Source organism: Medicago sativa, chromosome 5 (assembly GCF_051527215.1).
Source record: "Medicago sativa cultivar Bolivia chromosome 5, Bolivia_mono, whole genome shotgun sequence".
NCBI lineage: Eukaryota > Viridiplantae > Streptophyta > Magnoliopsida > Fabales > Fabaceae > Medicago > Medicago sativa.
In genome coordinates this window covers 3,386,444-3,401,729 of record NC_140753.1, presented here as the reverse complement: position 1 = coordinate 3,401,729, position 15,286 = coordinate 3,386,444, and the positions used below count along the sequence as shown (strand labels likewise).

General features: G+C 34.1%; 4 protein-coding genes across 8 annotated transcripts; 3 read left to right on the top strand and 1 right to left on the bottom strand.

The window, feature by feature from the left end:
- Positions 1 to 273: 273 nt before the first annotated feature.
- Positions 274 to 2,151, top strand: LOC146919203 (uncharacterized). Its single transcript, XM_085710681.1, has 4 exons — positions 274 to 631; positions 801 to 817; positions 1,112 to 1,226; positions 1,334 to 2,151. The coding sequence occupies exons 1-4, from the start codon at positions 274 to 276 to the stop codon at positions 2,149 to 2,151; spliced, it is 1,308 nt and encodes a 435-aa protein (XP_085566807.1).
- Positions 2,152 to 2,735: 584 nt separating this feature from the next.
- On the top strand, positions 2,736 to 5,408 carry LOC146919202 (mitogen-activated protein kinase homolog MMK2-like). Its single transcript, XM_085712457.1, has 6 exons — positions 2,736 to 3,019; positions 3,368 to 3,497; positions 3,577 to 3,714; positions 4,119 to 4,451; positions 4,600 to 4,783; positions 4,860 to 5,408. The coding sequence occupies exons 1-6, from the start codon at positions 2,853 to 2,855 to the stop codon at positions 5,033 to 5,035; spliced, it is 1,128 nt and encodes a 375-aa protein (XP_085568583.1). The 5' UTR covers positions 2,736 to 2,852; the 3' UTR covers positions 5,036 to 5,408.
- A 2,321-nt stretch (positions 5,409 to 7,729) lies between these two features.
- On the top strand, positions 7,730 to 9,961 carry LOC146919201 (uncharacterized). Of its 4 annotated transcripts, none has more exons than XM_085712447.1 (4): positions 7,730 to 7,890; positions 8,449 to 8,581; positions 9,186 to 9,297; positions 9,494 to 9,961. In XM_085712447.1, exons 3-4 carry the CDS (start codon positions 9,219 to 9,221, stop codon positions 9,679 to 9,681), a joined length of 267 nt encoding a protein of 88 aa, XP_085568573.1. In that variant the 5' UTR covers positions 7,730 to 7,890; positions 8,449 to 8,581; positions 9,186 to 9,218; the 3' UTR covers positions 9,682 to 9,961. The 4 variants fall into 4 exon arrangements, with proteins under 4 accessions (XP_085568573.1, XP_085568572.1, XP_085568571.1 ...); XM_085712446.1 differs by having other exon boundaries at positions 8,449 to 8,641; XM_085712445.1 differs by lacking the exon at positions 8,449 to 8,581 and having other exon boundaries at positions 7,736 to 7,890.
- LOC146919200 (uncharacterized) lies at positions 9,392 to 11,441 on the bottom strand. 2 transcript variants are annotated; one of them, XM_085712444.1, is made up of 6 exons: positions 10,661 to 11,441; positions 10,445 to 10,559; positions 10,262 to 10,343; positions 10,134 to 10,185; positions 9,963 to 10,017; positions 9,392 to 9,878 (listed from the first exon to the last, which is right to left on the bottom strand). In XM_085712444.1, exons 1-6 carry the CDS (start codon positions 11,033 to 11,035, stop codon positions 9,700 to 9,702), a joined length of 858 nt encoding a protein of 285 aa, XP_085568570.1. In that variant the 5' UTR covers positions 11,036 to 11,441; the 3' UTR covers positions 9,392 to 9,699. The 2 variants fall into 2 exon arrangements, with proteins under 2 accessions (XP_085568570.1, XP_085568569.1); XM_085712443.1 differs by having other exon boundaries at positions 9,392 to 10,017; positions 10,661 to 11,354.
- Positions 11,442 to 15,286: the final 3,845 nt, after the last annotated feature.

The window sequence follows — 15,286 nt, the reverse complement described above, 5'->3', positions numbered from 1 at the left end:
CTATCGTTTAATCTTACTTTAAAAAAAAAAAAACCATCGTTTAAAACCATAGTCCCTTATTTATCATTTAAAATCTCAAGTTTAAGTAGTAAGATTAAGTTTGACACTTATTACGAAAAAATTGAGGGACTAATAGGGACTAAATTGTAGTGGGTTCAATCTGACTCTGAATTATTATAATACAATCATATCAGAAATCCTCCATCGCTTTCGGTCGTAATACAAATTTGACTCCGAAACATTATTATTCATCTCTTAGGTGTTGTGGAAATGATGGGGCACGGTAAGTATCTTGGCCTCCCATCTATGGTAGGAAGAGACAAAAAAATCATCAAAGAACGTATCTGGAAAAATATCCAAAATTGGAATGCTCGATCTCTTTCACGTGCAGGTAAGGAAGTGCTCCTAAACTCAATTGCCCAATCTATACTTACTTACTGTATGGGCGCTTTTTTGCTCCCTACCTCATTTGGGGAAGAAATAGAGCGCATGATGAATTCATTTTATTGGGGTTCAAAGAAGAATGGTGATAGAAGTATTAATTGGTTAAACTGGGATAAGATGACTACTTGTAAGGATCATGGTGGTCTTAACTTTCACAACATTGAAGGATTTAACCTTGCCATGCTAGGTAAACAAGGATGAAAGCTCCTCACAAACTCTTCCTCTCTCCTCACCAAAGTTCTCAAAGCTAAATATTTCCCTAGAAGCGGGTTTTTGGGCGCCACTATTGGTCATAGTCCAAGTTTCACGTGGATGAGTATTTGGAGCACTATTCCGATGTTATCTCTTGGTTATAGGTGGAAAATCGGTGATGGTAATGATATTAATATCTGGAAAGACCCATGGATCCGCACTCGTCAGAATTTACGGCCTACCACATTACCGGCAAGCAATCTCATCAATCTGACTGTCTCTCAACTTTTCAATCCAACAACCAACACTTGGAATCGTGACTTTATTACTTCTATAATGAACACACAAGACACATCTGATATTTGTAAGTTGCCTTTGCACTCTCGAACTCACTCTGATACAATAATATGGAATGCTTCACCTAATGGCTCATACACGGTTAAATCTGTGTATAAGATGTGCGTGTGTATTTCAGACTAGCGGTCAAACTATCATGTCTCAGGGGATTGGAAGTGGATATGGTCATTATGTGTTCCGCCAAAAATCAAACATTTTTGCTGGAGATTGCTTCGCGACTGTTTGCCTACAAGGTCTAATTTGCAAACTCGTGGAGTCCATTGCCAGTCAACTTGCGTGGTTTGCAATCGTGACCTGGAAGATGAAATGCACATGTTTATGCATTGTAAATTTGCTACAGATTGTTGGAAAGCAGCGAATCTTTGGGGTAATATAGCATCGTACATGACGTCAAACGATAGTTTTTCTTCTATTATGTTTGCCATACTTAGATCGCTTGAAGTGGAAAATCGTGCTGGATTTGTAGCTATATTATGGAGTATTTGGCGTGCGCGCAATGCTTGTTTATGGGAACAAAAACCAGTCAATGCACAAGCATCTTGTGTGCTAGCGCTGGATACTGTTCAAGATTTCATGTGGTGCAACCGTCCCAATGATACTTTGCAGCCAGCTACTCCAAGATGGTCTAAACCGCAGGCAGATTGGATAAAGTGTAATGTTGATTGTGCCCTCTTCGAAGCCGAAGGAAAATTTGGTGTTGGTATCTGCTTCCGAGACAGCCTTGGACACCTTATCCAAGCTCACTCAATGGTTTTTCCCTCTATTCCAACCACAGCTGATGGTGAAGCTACTGCTCTACAACAAGCCCTCCAAATTGCTCTCGATCTTGGTCTCAATCGCGTTGTTTTTGAAACGGATTGTCAGCTTGTTGTGAATGTTATCCTTAGTAATAGCCCATATGTTAATGAACTAGGAAGTTTACTCTCTAATTGTAGGGCATTGCTTTTTTCTAATGCTACTTATGCTCTAGCTTATGTTAGGAGACAAGCTAATAGAGTCGCTCATAATCTTGCTCGAGCGTCTATATTACATGCTAGTCCCAGTATTTTCAATCATCCTCCCTATTGTATTGACTCTATTATTTTGGATGAAATGAGCTATCTTCCCGTCAAAAAAATAAATAAATTAACTTCATCAACTAATAATGTCTGTTTTTGATTGATTGATTATTTGGAAAAATTAACTAAATAATTTTTAGCATTCTCAAGCAGCTTGAGAACGTAGAGTAGGAAACATTGCTTCTATTAATGTTCAGGATAACCCTCCATAATGTCTTAAGATGAACAATAGTCTCAAGAAGAGGTTGTTGTACTTGTGGGGATAAATATTGGGAAAAGGTCTCATGTGATGATGTGAAAATGATTTTCAAAACCACTAGCAAGTTGTATAAGCCATTGAAAGCATCGCCAGCTTCTTATTTAAAGTTTCTATAATCCTACAACTATTTTTTCGGTCAAAATTAATTGCTTCGTATTTTAAACTAATTCCATTAAAGTGGTGGTTTTCAATATAGTTATGACTTAGCTTGCCACTTGCCAAGGAATATACCTACCAAGCCTAAAATAGAAATACATAAAAACATATTCAGTCAATACATAATACATTTAGGACTCCTCAGAGGACCCGGTCTTACAAAATCCGTTGAAAATCACATTGAACAACTTGCTTAATAATTTTTTCTTCCGTGCGGAACTTGATCCTTTTACTTCAATATATATCATCATAAGCAGACAGTTGTAAACGGATGATTTCTTAATTAGAATATAAAAAAAGTCTTATAGATAAGAGGGCGATACAAACAATACTCCAGAATTGAAGTGAAGGAAATTTGGCATCACAGGAGCCAAGAGAATTGAAAGATGGGTAGCAAAAGCAAAGATAATAATGATATAGATTCGGTAAAGAAGGTTTTTACTCACAAAGGTCGATACGTGCAATACAGTTTGTATGGAAACTTGTTTGAAGTGTCCTCCAAATATGTTCCTCCCCTTCGCCCTATCGGTAGAGGCGCTTATGGAATCGTCTGGTTAGTTTCAGTTTTGCAATTTTCCTTCTTTTTCTTTCTCACTTCTATAGATTAAATTGACTTATTTGAGCTTATCTATCTACATACATATAAGACTTTTGAGAAAACTTATACCAGCAGCTTCTAACATGTCCATACACTATTTTTAGTTTATTGGCAAGTCCTCCATCATAACTTATGAAATCAAACTTATAATTTATATAGAAATGGTTCACGCATAAACACTTATTTATGATAAACACGCGCTATTAAATTCTTTATCCACGTAGTGCCTAAATGCATAAATATATTACTGTAAAAAAAGTGCATAAATATCATCATCACACACTTTTTTTACATTCTTTCCAGTGCTGCTGTTAATTCCGATACACATGAGGAAGTTGCCATCAAAAAGATTGCCAATACATTTGACAACATTATTGATGCTAAAAGGACTTTGAGGGAAATTAAGCTTCTTCGTCACATGGACCATGAAAATGTACTATCCTAACTTCAAGGTTGTTTTTTTGTTTATTATTATGCTATAATAAGGTCCCGATGATGAAATTTGTTTACAGATTATTGCTATTAAGGATATTATACGACCTCCACAAAAGGATAATTTTAATGATGTTTACATTGTTTATGAATTGATGGACACTGATCTTCATCAGATTATTCGTTCTAATCAACCTCTCAACCCGGACCATTGTCAGGTAAGCTTTCCCTGTAAGGCTGTAAATTGTAATCTTCTTATTGCTATTTGCTAAGATATTGTAAATTGACGACCATTTTGAGTGTGATGGAGATTTGAGGAAATGGATTGTCCGCAGTTACTCATTCACAGTTTTGTACATCTAGATAGTCCGATCTTTATCAAATTATCCAAATTTTGACTTTGTATTTTGAATTTTGCTCTGCAAAATTATAACTAATCAGACGGTTGAGATCGCATGACTGTCATAACTTATCAAAAAATGTATTATTGTCGACTTAATATTTCCATCCCAAGATAGTATTGAATTTTAAGGATATAGTCTCATTCTCGCAACAAGATGTTTATACTTGTATTTTTCCTTTTAAATTGAGCTTTCGTATTGATATTTCATGAATTCTGCAGTACTTTCTATATCAGCTGTTAAGGGGACTGAAATACGTGCATTCGGCGAATGTCTTGCACCGTGATCTTAAACCAAGTAATTTACTTTTGAATGGAAACTGTGACCTTAAAATTGGGGACTTTGGTTTGGCGAGGACAACATCCGAAACAGATTTTATGACGGAGTATGTCGTTACTAGATGGTACAGAGCCCCAGAATTGCTCCTTAATTGTTCAGAGTACACATCTGCAATTGATGTTTGGTCTGTTGGTTGCATATTTGCTGAAATTATGACCAGAGAACCCTTGTTTCCTGGGAAGGATTATGTTCATCAGCTAAGGCTTATAACCGAGGTATGAGCTTGGTGCTTCCATTTGAAGTATTACAATTAATGTATTAGATTCCCTATCTCTTGCATAGTTCATTTGTTTTTGTTCTGTAAAATTAACTAATACATGTCGTAACAAAACTAATGCATTTTGTTTACCTTTCGCGCAAAAGTTAATAGGTTCACCTGACGATTCGAGCCTCGGATTTCTACGAAGTGAAAATGCCAGAAAGTATCTTAGACAGCTTCCACAGTTTGGGAAGCAAAACCTTTCGGCGAAATTTCCTAGTATGTCGGCCGAGCCTCTGGACTTGCTAGAAAAAATGCTTGTATTTGATCCCGTTAAACGAATTACAGGTATAACTTGCTCTCATTGAATCATGTAGTTTCTCTTGTCTTTTCACATTTATGAAGTATTTTTACTGATTTGCAGTGGATGAGGCCCTATGTCACCCATATCTTTCATCACTTCATGACATCAATGATGAGCCAGTTACTCCTATGCCATTCAGTTTTGATTTTGAGCAGCCAGCATGTACTCAAGAGCACATTAAGGAGCTCATCTGGAGGGAATCAGTGAATTTCAATCCCGATCCGCCGTCTCAGTAATTCTTTCTTGTCTGTGTAAATGGAACAAGATGTAGTACTTCATTCCCCTTACATACAATGTATGGTAAATTGGTAATCATTACCATGACACATTGCAAAGTACAGAAAGTTCCTTTCCATGTAGTCTAGTCCTAAACAGTCTAGGTTGCCATGTAAATTGAGTAATCATTAAAAATCCAGTTAAATATTGCAAGTTACAAAAGCTTTGTGTTATGTTGAAGTTTGTTAGGAGGAAGAGTCTAGTCCTAAACTTATAGGCTTGTTAAGTGAGGGGTGTTGCACTTTGTAAACACCAGTGAGACTTATGGTGACAAAAATCGACAGACTCTGATACTATATATAAACTAAAGTCAGACTATATTAGTTTTTCCAATTAGAATTTCTTTTCCCACGCACCATACTTCACGCACGCCCTCCTTATTTCCAATTTTACCTTGTTCTGATTATATAATCCGAACCAATTCTACAACATTTCAGATAATATAATTTGAATCTTCTAAAAACTCATAAAACACCTACAAATTTCCCTAGTTCATGAAATTCTTTTTTGTTCTGTTTTCGTATTTTTCAAGTTTTTTTTTCCTTCTTCGCTTTAGTCTTAGGACTTGGGACAAAATTTTCACAACTTGTAACATCTTCATAGGCTTCTTAAATTTCATTTCATGTCTTCCAAACTTCTATGAGGTGTTTTGTTTTGCGGAATTACATGACTTTTCACTAAAAGACTTTATTTAAAAACATTACAAAATGTCCCTTAAATCACGAGCAACTTCTCTAAAACTCATCTTTATTGACTCAATTAACTATCAAAATGACTGAAACTCATCGAGCAACAAAATAGCTCAAATCTTAAATTTTTGCATAATTTTTTAGAGAACATATCTTTTCGAAGAAGTTTCTAAGATCATCCTTCATTTCATCTTCAGGTTTGACTAACTTACCACTTTCATGCAAGCGGGACAAGCTTATAGTATAGATTATAGTCTCAACCACACTCTTTTCAAAGATACATATGTGTATCTTCTAAAGCAAGTGGAACTGGTCACGATATTTGGCCACTTCAATTGTCACGTGAATGTAACTTTCATGTTCACAATTTTTTTTTTTTTTTTTTTTTTGTGGAAAAAGAAGCTTATAGGAAGGGTTGTGATTTTATGATTTGTGGAAAAGAGAAGCTTATAAGAAGAGTTATCTTTTTTAGAAAATAGTTGAGTTAATGCAAATATCTTCATGAATAAGTAAAAGAGAGATTATCTCAACAAAAAAAAGTAAAAGAGAGATTTCATGCATATTTTTTTAGAGAATAAAATGATTAAAGATCTTTTTTGAAGATTTATAATATATATTTCTATTTAGAATATTTTTAGGATTTGTTTTATTAATTTAAATACATGTTTTAGAAATATGTTTTGTATTACAAAAGTAAAAGAGATATCTCATGCTTTTGTCAAAAAAAGAAGAAGAGATTTTTTTTTTGACAAGAAAAAAGAAGAAGAGATGTCTCATGCATATTATTTTTGACTCAATTAACTACCAAAATGACTGAAACTCATCGAGCAACAAAATAGCTCAAATCTTAAATTTTTGCATAATTTTTTAGAGAACATATCTTTTCGAAGAAGTTTCTAAGATCATCCTTCATTTCATCTTTAGGTTTGACTAACTTACCACTTTCATGCAAGCGGGACAAGCTTATAGTATAGATTATAGTCTCAACCACACTATGTGTATCTTCTAAAGCAAGTGGAACCGGTCAAGATATTTGGCCACTTCAATTGTCATGTGAATGTAACTTTCTATGTACTTGAAACAATCTAAAAAAGCATTCAAGATCAATATTATACACACATTTTAGAGGTCTTTTAGGGTGCGTTTGATGGTCAGGATAGGGAGACAAGATATGATACATTAATCATATCCTGCTTAAATCTAATGTTTGATGCACCAAAGGGATAGGATAAAATAAACCATTTTCCTATCCTATCATGACTTTCCTTTGTAATTTCTATCCTGAGTATAGGCTGGGTTAGAAATTATCCTGATGGGATTAGAAGATCATTCCTTATTTATTATCCTGATATTCTGCCATTTTTAAAATATTGTCATTTTTAAAATAATGATAGCATGTATTTTCTATTATAATTAATAACATTCCATTTTTATAATTTTTAATTAATTATGAGAGCAATTTTTTCATTTAATTATAATGATATCATGTTTGTTATCATGTGCACATCAAACACATGATAAGATTAATGTTTATCATGTCATTATCATATCCTATCTCTATCTAGCTTTATATCATATCCTGCCTCTATCTTATCCTGACCATCAAACGGGCCCTTAAAGTTACAACGTGATTTATCTTATTGTGGGATATATTTAGAAAAATATGATGACAAAACAACTTGAAGTTAGACAATAACATGCGGATCCTTAAACTCTAAAGTATTACCAACCTTTATTCTTTATGCCAAAACAAAATTGGATTCTAGTAGAACTGTTTTTTTTTAGACCAATTTTTCACTCTTGATTTTCTATATTTTTTTTATGTAGACCCACTTCATTTTGGTTTTATCTACACACTTTTTTTTTTTTTGGTTTTATCTACATTTTTTTGTTATTATAATAGAAAAATTGAAAGAGCACACTCCAAAAAAAAAAAAATTGAAAGATATTTGGCTAGATTACGCCATCTGTCGTACACGTGGCGGATATATTTTGTGTTGAGAAAGTTCGGGAATTTTGTAATTTCCATTTCCGCTTCTTCTTCGGACTTCATTTTCATTGATTCTTCTTCTGAGTTCTGATCTCTCTGCTTCTGCTTCTGCTTCTGCTTCGTGGTTCACCTCTTTGTAAGTTTTCATATTTTACTCGCATTCGTATATGATCTTCAAATTCATCAAATTAGGTATAACTTATTCAAATTCATCCATTATTTTCAGTTTCTCTTATCTTCATAATCAATCAGTACTCTTATTTGTTGCTTATTTTCCTCTTTCAAAATTAAACTCTAGATGCTTTTTTCAAAAGCTTAAGTGTTGTTATGATATGCTAGCTTTATAGATCGGGGAATTAGTCACTTTAGTCCCTAAATGGCAAAGGAGTAGCCACTTTAGTTCCTGAATGCAGAGAAATTGCAAAACAGTCCCTGAATGCAAGGGCGGTTCTATGGCCCGGCGACCCCAGGCACTCGCTCGGGCTCCGGGCCACTTTGCAATTTCTTGTGTAAATCCCTATGAATTTCTTATATAAACCTTTATAAATTGGGCAATTTCTTTACATTTTTTATTATTTGCTTGCAATTTCTTATGTATGCCCCTATAAATGTGTTGCAAATTTTTTTTGCCCGGGCTTTACAATATTCCTGGCTCCGCCAGTGTCTGAATGTATACTTTGTTGGTCAATTTCAGGGACTAAAGTGACTAACGGAGTCTACATTCAGGGACTAAATTGACTAACGAAGTCTACATTCAGGGACTAAATTGACTAACAGAGTCTACATTCAAGGACTATTTTGCAATTTATCTGCATTCAGGGACTAAAGTGATGACTCCTTTCCTATTCAGGGACTAAAGTGACCAATCTCCCATTGTAGATTATTAGGTTATCATGTCTTTTTTAAAAGAAAAATTTAATTAATTAAAATATTCTCAAATTCATCCCATTGTAGATTATTAGGTTATCATGTCTTTTTTAAAAGAAAAATTTAATTAATTAAAATATTCTCAAATTCATTTGAGTGTTTCACTTCAAACACTTGAATTACCCCTTTTTTTTTTTTTACAATAAATCATGTTTGTTAGTTGATCACAGTTGTTTGTATTAATTGATGTGTAGTTTTAATCCAAAAAAAAAATAAAATTAAATAATCATATAAGTATAATTCCATTTTATAAACAACTCTTGCTGCCTTTTTCTGTGTGTTTCAGACTAAGTAGCACAGACATTTTCGATTGAAAAGTGTGTCCGGTGTCCGACATGACATGTGTCAGAGACGCCGGCACATGTGGTTACATTTGATAATTTTATTTTCTCAAATTATAATTTACGTGTCAGTATCATGTCTTGGTTTGTGTCACTGCGTCAGTTGCACCGAGTTTTCCATGCTTGTACTTCAGATCTAAGGCTTGTTTTATTCCAATTGCAGGTGAGTAACTATATACAGCTATAGATAAAGTTCATGCGTGGACTTGTTGCATTTCTACTGCTGCGTGCGAAAAACAGATTTAAGCCGGTCTACCAAGTGAATGGATCACAGGGTATGTGCAATCGCTTTGATTTCTATATAATATTGCAACGATTGTATTGATTCTGACTTTGTTAGATAATATAGTTTTTACTGTTAGATACTAGTTTGAGTGTTGAACAATGGGAACTTTAAAATATAAGAAAAATATTAAAATTTTGTACTTGAAACAACATTTTGTTTTGAAATGATATTTTGCATTACTATAGGTATATTGGCACCTAAGAAACAAGAAAAAGATGAATCTGGCGAGATGGGGCTAGCTGCTAAAGAGATGAATGACCCAATAGTCGCCTATAGCCGGCCTCCACCACTTCCTCCTGTTATAGGATCATTGGTTGCCCTCTCGTTGTTGGATACATGGTGGAACCGCAGCACTGATGAGGACAGCAAGTGATGTGAGATATCATAGCCTCTACTTAAATATAGTCTTAGAAATAAACATCGCAGCACTGAATGCATAGCTTAGCAATCGTATCATGAAGCTCCACAGCTTTATGTAGCTATCTAGTAGTGGATTAAGGAAAGGTGCTACAAATATATTGTAAATTTTCAATATCCATAATAGTATTGCATGAGGTCTTCTTAAGAACCCTGCAGGAACATGCATGTATGTTAAGGGATATTTTTGGGTTGATTTAGAGTAAATGAAAAATCTATGAACCATGTTTGACTCACATTCAGCTGCATTTGGAAAGTCATCAAACAATGAAGTCACGGTCTTCAACATAGTCTGAATTTCTCGAGAAAACACCAATTGAATCAATCCAAATGGAAACAAAAGTACAATTGGATCTACGTATAAGAATTACAACACTTGAAAGAGTTAGGTTCTGTTTTAGGAGTTACCAAAACTATGCTTCCAGGTTTGACTAGTGATTCAATAAATATCTCAGCTCTCCTGAATTCAATTATATAGTGAGTATATGTTTTACATAATAGAAACTGCTGATTAAATAATTTGTTTTGCTACGTACCTAATTGTCATGTTTTCTTCTACTTTTTCTAATTGGAAGAAGCTGCAGCCTGTTGTGAATGGGACTTGTTCCTTTTTCCATTCTACCATGCCAAAAAGATATTCGTCAGGCTTATATCATTTATACTTTAGGAAACAATAACTAACTAGCAGAAAAGCAATAAATCTAGGAAAGGAATATGACCCAAGTGCCATTTTGCCGCAACAGTTAAATCATCTCCCTCGCATATATTTCTGACTATGAATTTCACATTCTGGCCCATGCCAGCAGTAAGCTGCTGTAAGAAATGCATCACTTCCTGCAATGTTATGTTTAGATTATCTAGTCTAGCTGTTTACTCGATGCAATCAGGGTTACTTCTAGGTTATTAGAACTTAGAAGGATGGTTGAGATACAAACCTTCTTTCCTTGAAATGGATTGATGAAGGTATAGTCATAAAAGCAAGCATCTTGTGATATGTATTCATCCAATTGTTTTAGCTCTTTTTCATTGATACATGTGTAGAAGTGATCTACTATCTCTGCTGGAGAGTTTGAATTTTTCCCGAATTTGGGGCCTCTTTTTGATAATATGGCTGAAATTCTATTGTTATCCCAAGTTCTGTTTTTGACATTCTTGAAACAAATGCTTCTTTGTTGTATCTCCATCTTTTTGTGCAAGTTGCATGATGTTTTGCTAGGCGAAAAGCTGAGGGCGAGTCTCTTTTTGATGTTTGAGTTTATTCCCGGATAATGGCATGAAACTCTGGTTGGGAATTTGGCTACCACATCCATTTGTAATGTTTCTTAAGAAATATTTCTATGAGCATTTGCAACTAATATATTGCCGCCTATGTGATTTACTGGAGGGAATGAATAAAGACCTTTCTCTAGCTTTGGTCCAAAGAATCAAATGCCTAGATTGTTTAGTTTCTTCGTTTCCTTTACTTCCTCTTCCTTGACATGAAATCCAAGAATACTACCTCATTGCCTCATTTCATGGTCCTGTATAGACTTATTACAAATACTACTGCCAACATCTTGTTGCATGAATCTCATCCTCTGCTGTCATGACACACCTTAGCCTCAACCATTGTTGTCAAAATTTAGTACATATCATTGATACAACCTACACAGTTTAACTAATTATTAGAATATTAATCAATTTAACAAAATACATAGCAGCAGCATTGAATGTAAATTAAAATTTAGTCAAGATAAATTGTTATTGATTGATAGAATATTTTAATTCCGTTTAAGTATTTAGCAGATATGACTTATTTTTTGACACCCTTGGTTTTAATTAGGATAATGGAATTTGATTGATGTATCATTGGCATTGCATACACTTTATTTTAAACAGCAATGCCCCCTATACCAAACCATAGTTGTTAATTAATCTTCTATATTAATACGGCTACACAATACTATGTTGTTGTGTAAGGAGGGTTAATTACATGGTGAAACACCGGTGAGATGTTATGATACAGCTTAAGAGACAACACACGTCCATGCCTTGCCGAACAGGAGGCAGTACTGAATCTTCCTCTTAATATATAATTGAGTCAAGAAATCACAACCTAGACAAACATACATCAAATCATCAGAAACCATGAGGAAGCAAGAAAAATTGGAGAAACAAGACAAACATATATTTTTTAGTATTTAAAATTGTATATAGTGTGACATAAGTGGTTGATACTTGGGTCCCTTAATCATTTGATTCTAGGTTCAATTGTTGGTCGGTGTGTATGAAAAAATATTTGATGAGAGAGGTCAACCTCTTAAATGGATCTTAGTTACCTCGAGAGAATTAATCTTTAAAGTTGCACGTGGAGGATAAATTTGGCTTGCCAACACAATTGTATATGTGAAACAAGTTTCATGACATGTGACGCCGCATCATCATCTGTACATAATAGGGGGAGAATATTAATATTTGCTTGGCCTGCGGGCACTATATAAACAATAAACTTTTGCTTCCTGAATCCCACCCAATTAGCATGCCAAACATTAACAAAATATATCTCCTTTTATGACTAAACCCCGTTACCAGATTTAAGACAGGACAGCTTTAAGATACCACATTGACCCGCACGTGTTCATCATTAACACTGGTAGAGGCTGAAAACAACACTATTGTATCTTTGAAGCTATATAACCCTATGATTTGTTTTTGGGTCACTCAAAACAAACCTATAGATTAGAGTTCAACTTGTTCTCCGTTGTGCTGAAAGGAATCTTGTAAATTAATCAAAATTAGCTGGCATGTTTCCTAACCCCCACCACTGAGACAGAATTGTCACACCCTCTTTCCAATAATAAGCTCATTCAGGGTTCTATATAAACTATCTGTCCTTCACCATTTTCATAACAACACAAACTACCTTACCTACATTCAACATATATCAGTTTATTTCTGTTGTTAAAAGATAATAATGAACACTAGAATGGGTCGTGTTGCATCTGCTGAAGTTGCCAACAACAGGAACATGTTTAGAGGCAAAAAGTCTCTTCCAAAAAGAGGACAGATAAAATCAAAGATAGCAGCAAGTGCTTTTCATTCCATTGTCTCAGTAATTTCAAGGGCCTCATCTTCATCTGGTTTGCTTTCGCCAAGAAAAAACTAGTCTCTTCAAGCAGAGTTGATATGTATTATTATTATAGCATGAGGACATTTTTGTCTGTATATTGTATCTAGTTTTCATGTTTTCCTCTATAATAATAATAATAATAATCATTTGTCTTTGGTTTACAAAGTGTTTGATCCATGCCACCTTCCTCTTTCTCTTCCATTACTTATTTTTAGTTTTTGATAACAATCATTTGATTGATTGGAAGAAAATGGTGAGAACTGAGAAGAAAATGTTACATGAACTATTAATTAGTTAACTAATTGTTTGGATTGAAACTTGTTAAAAATTATATTTAGTCCCTCTGCTATTTAAAATTTAAACTTTATTCAGTAAATATGTTTTAATATCCTTCGATTTCTTTTTACCTAATGACTTAATTATATGATGTTAGAAGAGTTGGTAATGTAGCTCTTGTGGAGAAAGAAGATCGAATTCATGTTTGATTCCAAGAGCTGGTCATTTGAGGAAACAATCCAATTTCATGTGTAAAAAAATCGTGTATGTGAACTCGTATTTTTTTAAACAGCGAAGATTTGTTTAGTTTAGGGAGAAAATTACAAAGAACACTTAACCCACAAGTTAAAAAAAATATAAAGGATACCCGACCCACCAAAGAACCTCCCAACTAAATCACGACGAAATACAAATCAAGGATTTGAAAACCATTTGTAGTACATACAAGACCCCCTTTGTTCCTAGCTAGAAACCATCTTCAAGAAATCACTTTAATTGCTTCAATAATATCATCTGCCTCCAAATAAAAATCAAATACTGACCCTTACCAACAAAACGGCATCTACTCAAAAGATGAACCTCCTCCTCAGTGGCGGAGACCTTCGTGGCCCATCCGAAAAGATCAAAAAATTAACAACTATAGCTCTATGTTAGGAGATTTTATAATTAATTTTGCGTCGGTTTTGGTTTTTGGCGGATCCAAACCCCTGCAAAGCGATGTAGTGGCAAGTCGGGAAAAAAAATTTAAAAATATAAGTTTATTTCGCTAGATTTTAAAAAACTTTTCAACGGTTTTAGTTTTTTGCGGTTTGAAAGTGGCATACGTGATTTTTGTCACGATTATACTTGACTGGATTAGCGAAGGTTTACAGAACTTCTAATTTGTCCCCAACTGCAAATTCCTCTAGTTAATAGTTGTACTATAAAAAAAAAATAGTTCCCCAATTTATTGTAGGTAGACAAATTTCACCACTTCAACTTTGTGCTTAATGTTTATTACAGCTTACACAATATTTATGTATTATAATTTATTTTAGTGATCTATCCGATTTTTTTTCTATCTTCACCACTGCTCCTCCTCCACTATTCCCAGACACCATACACAATAAGGGCCATCCACATCCAACGACACTTATCTTCTAGACAAGTTTCTTGAGTAGGAAGCCTTCCAAGAATTAATTGCCAACTCATAAATTACTAGTTTCATAGCGGTCCAAAGTTCTAAAATTGTAGGAATAAGAGATGCCTCGTTCCCTACAAAAAAAGTTGCCCCGTGTGGAGTCAAAAAACTTAATTAAAGTAGATGTCAAATGCTCTAGTTACAGTGAATTAGAAGAAAAATATGACTCACTAATTGATTAAAAAAAATCGATCAAAATCACTTATAATTCAAACTAGAGAAACTAAAACTTATGGCAAATGCTAAATAATATCAGGTACCTATTGAAAAACAACCTACGGGTTTAACTTAAATGCACTTTTGATCTCTCTTTTTTCATTAATTTATGGTTTTAGCTTCTCAATTTTTAAATATGAAAATATGGTCCCTAGTTTTTAAAGTTTTGGAAATTATCTCCACCATAGATTTGAGGTTTGTTTTTATGATGTGTAAAGTTGAACAAAGTTGACAATTGATTAGGTGATGTGGCATCCGAACAGAGAATTGTCACCGTAGGCTACTCAAAGAAGAACCGAAGCTTTTGGACGTATTCTAGACCCAAATTAATGTGGTTTCTTACAAAATAAGATTCAAATATGTGAAAACATTGTTACAACATACGTACACAAAAATTTCATTGACAGCAACAGTCGTTGACTAAAGTAAAATTATGTTGTTTAGCATTGACATCATGGTTACCATTTGAAAACCTCAAACACTAACTTACATCATGGTAGTACGGAATAGAAATGTAATTTTTTTTCTTCTTTTTTCCTTACAAAGGTTTTGACATCTTTTTTGGGTTAAGAAACTGTCATTAATTTTAGGTGGCATTTAACATGGGGAAGGATAAAATCTTCCCACCATAGGAAAGTATTTTTTGATCATTAGATTAAATGAGGACCACAATATGGTGGCATTTCACATGGGAAAGGTGAAAACTTTTCCACCATGGGAAAGTTCATTTTAACCATTAGATTAATTAAAGAGTACCATCTTATCATACACTCTCAACAT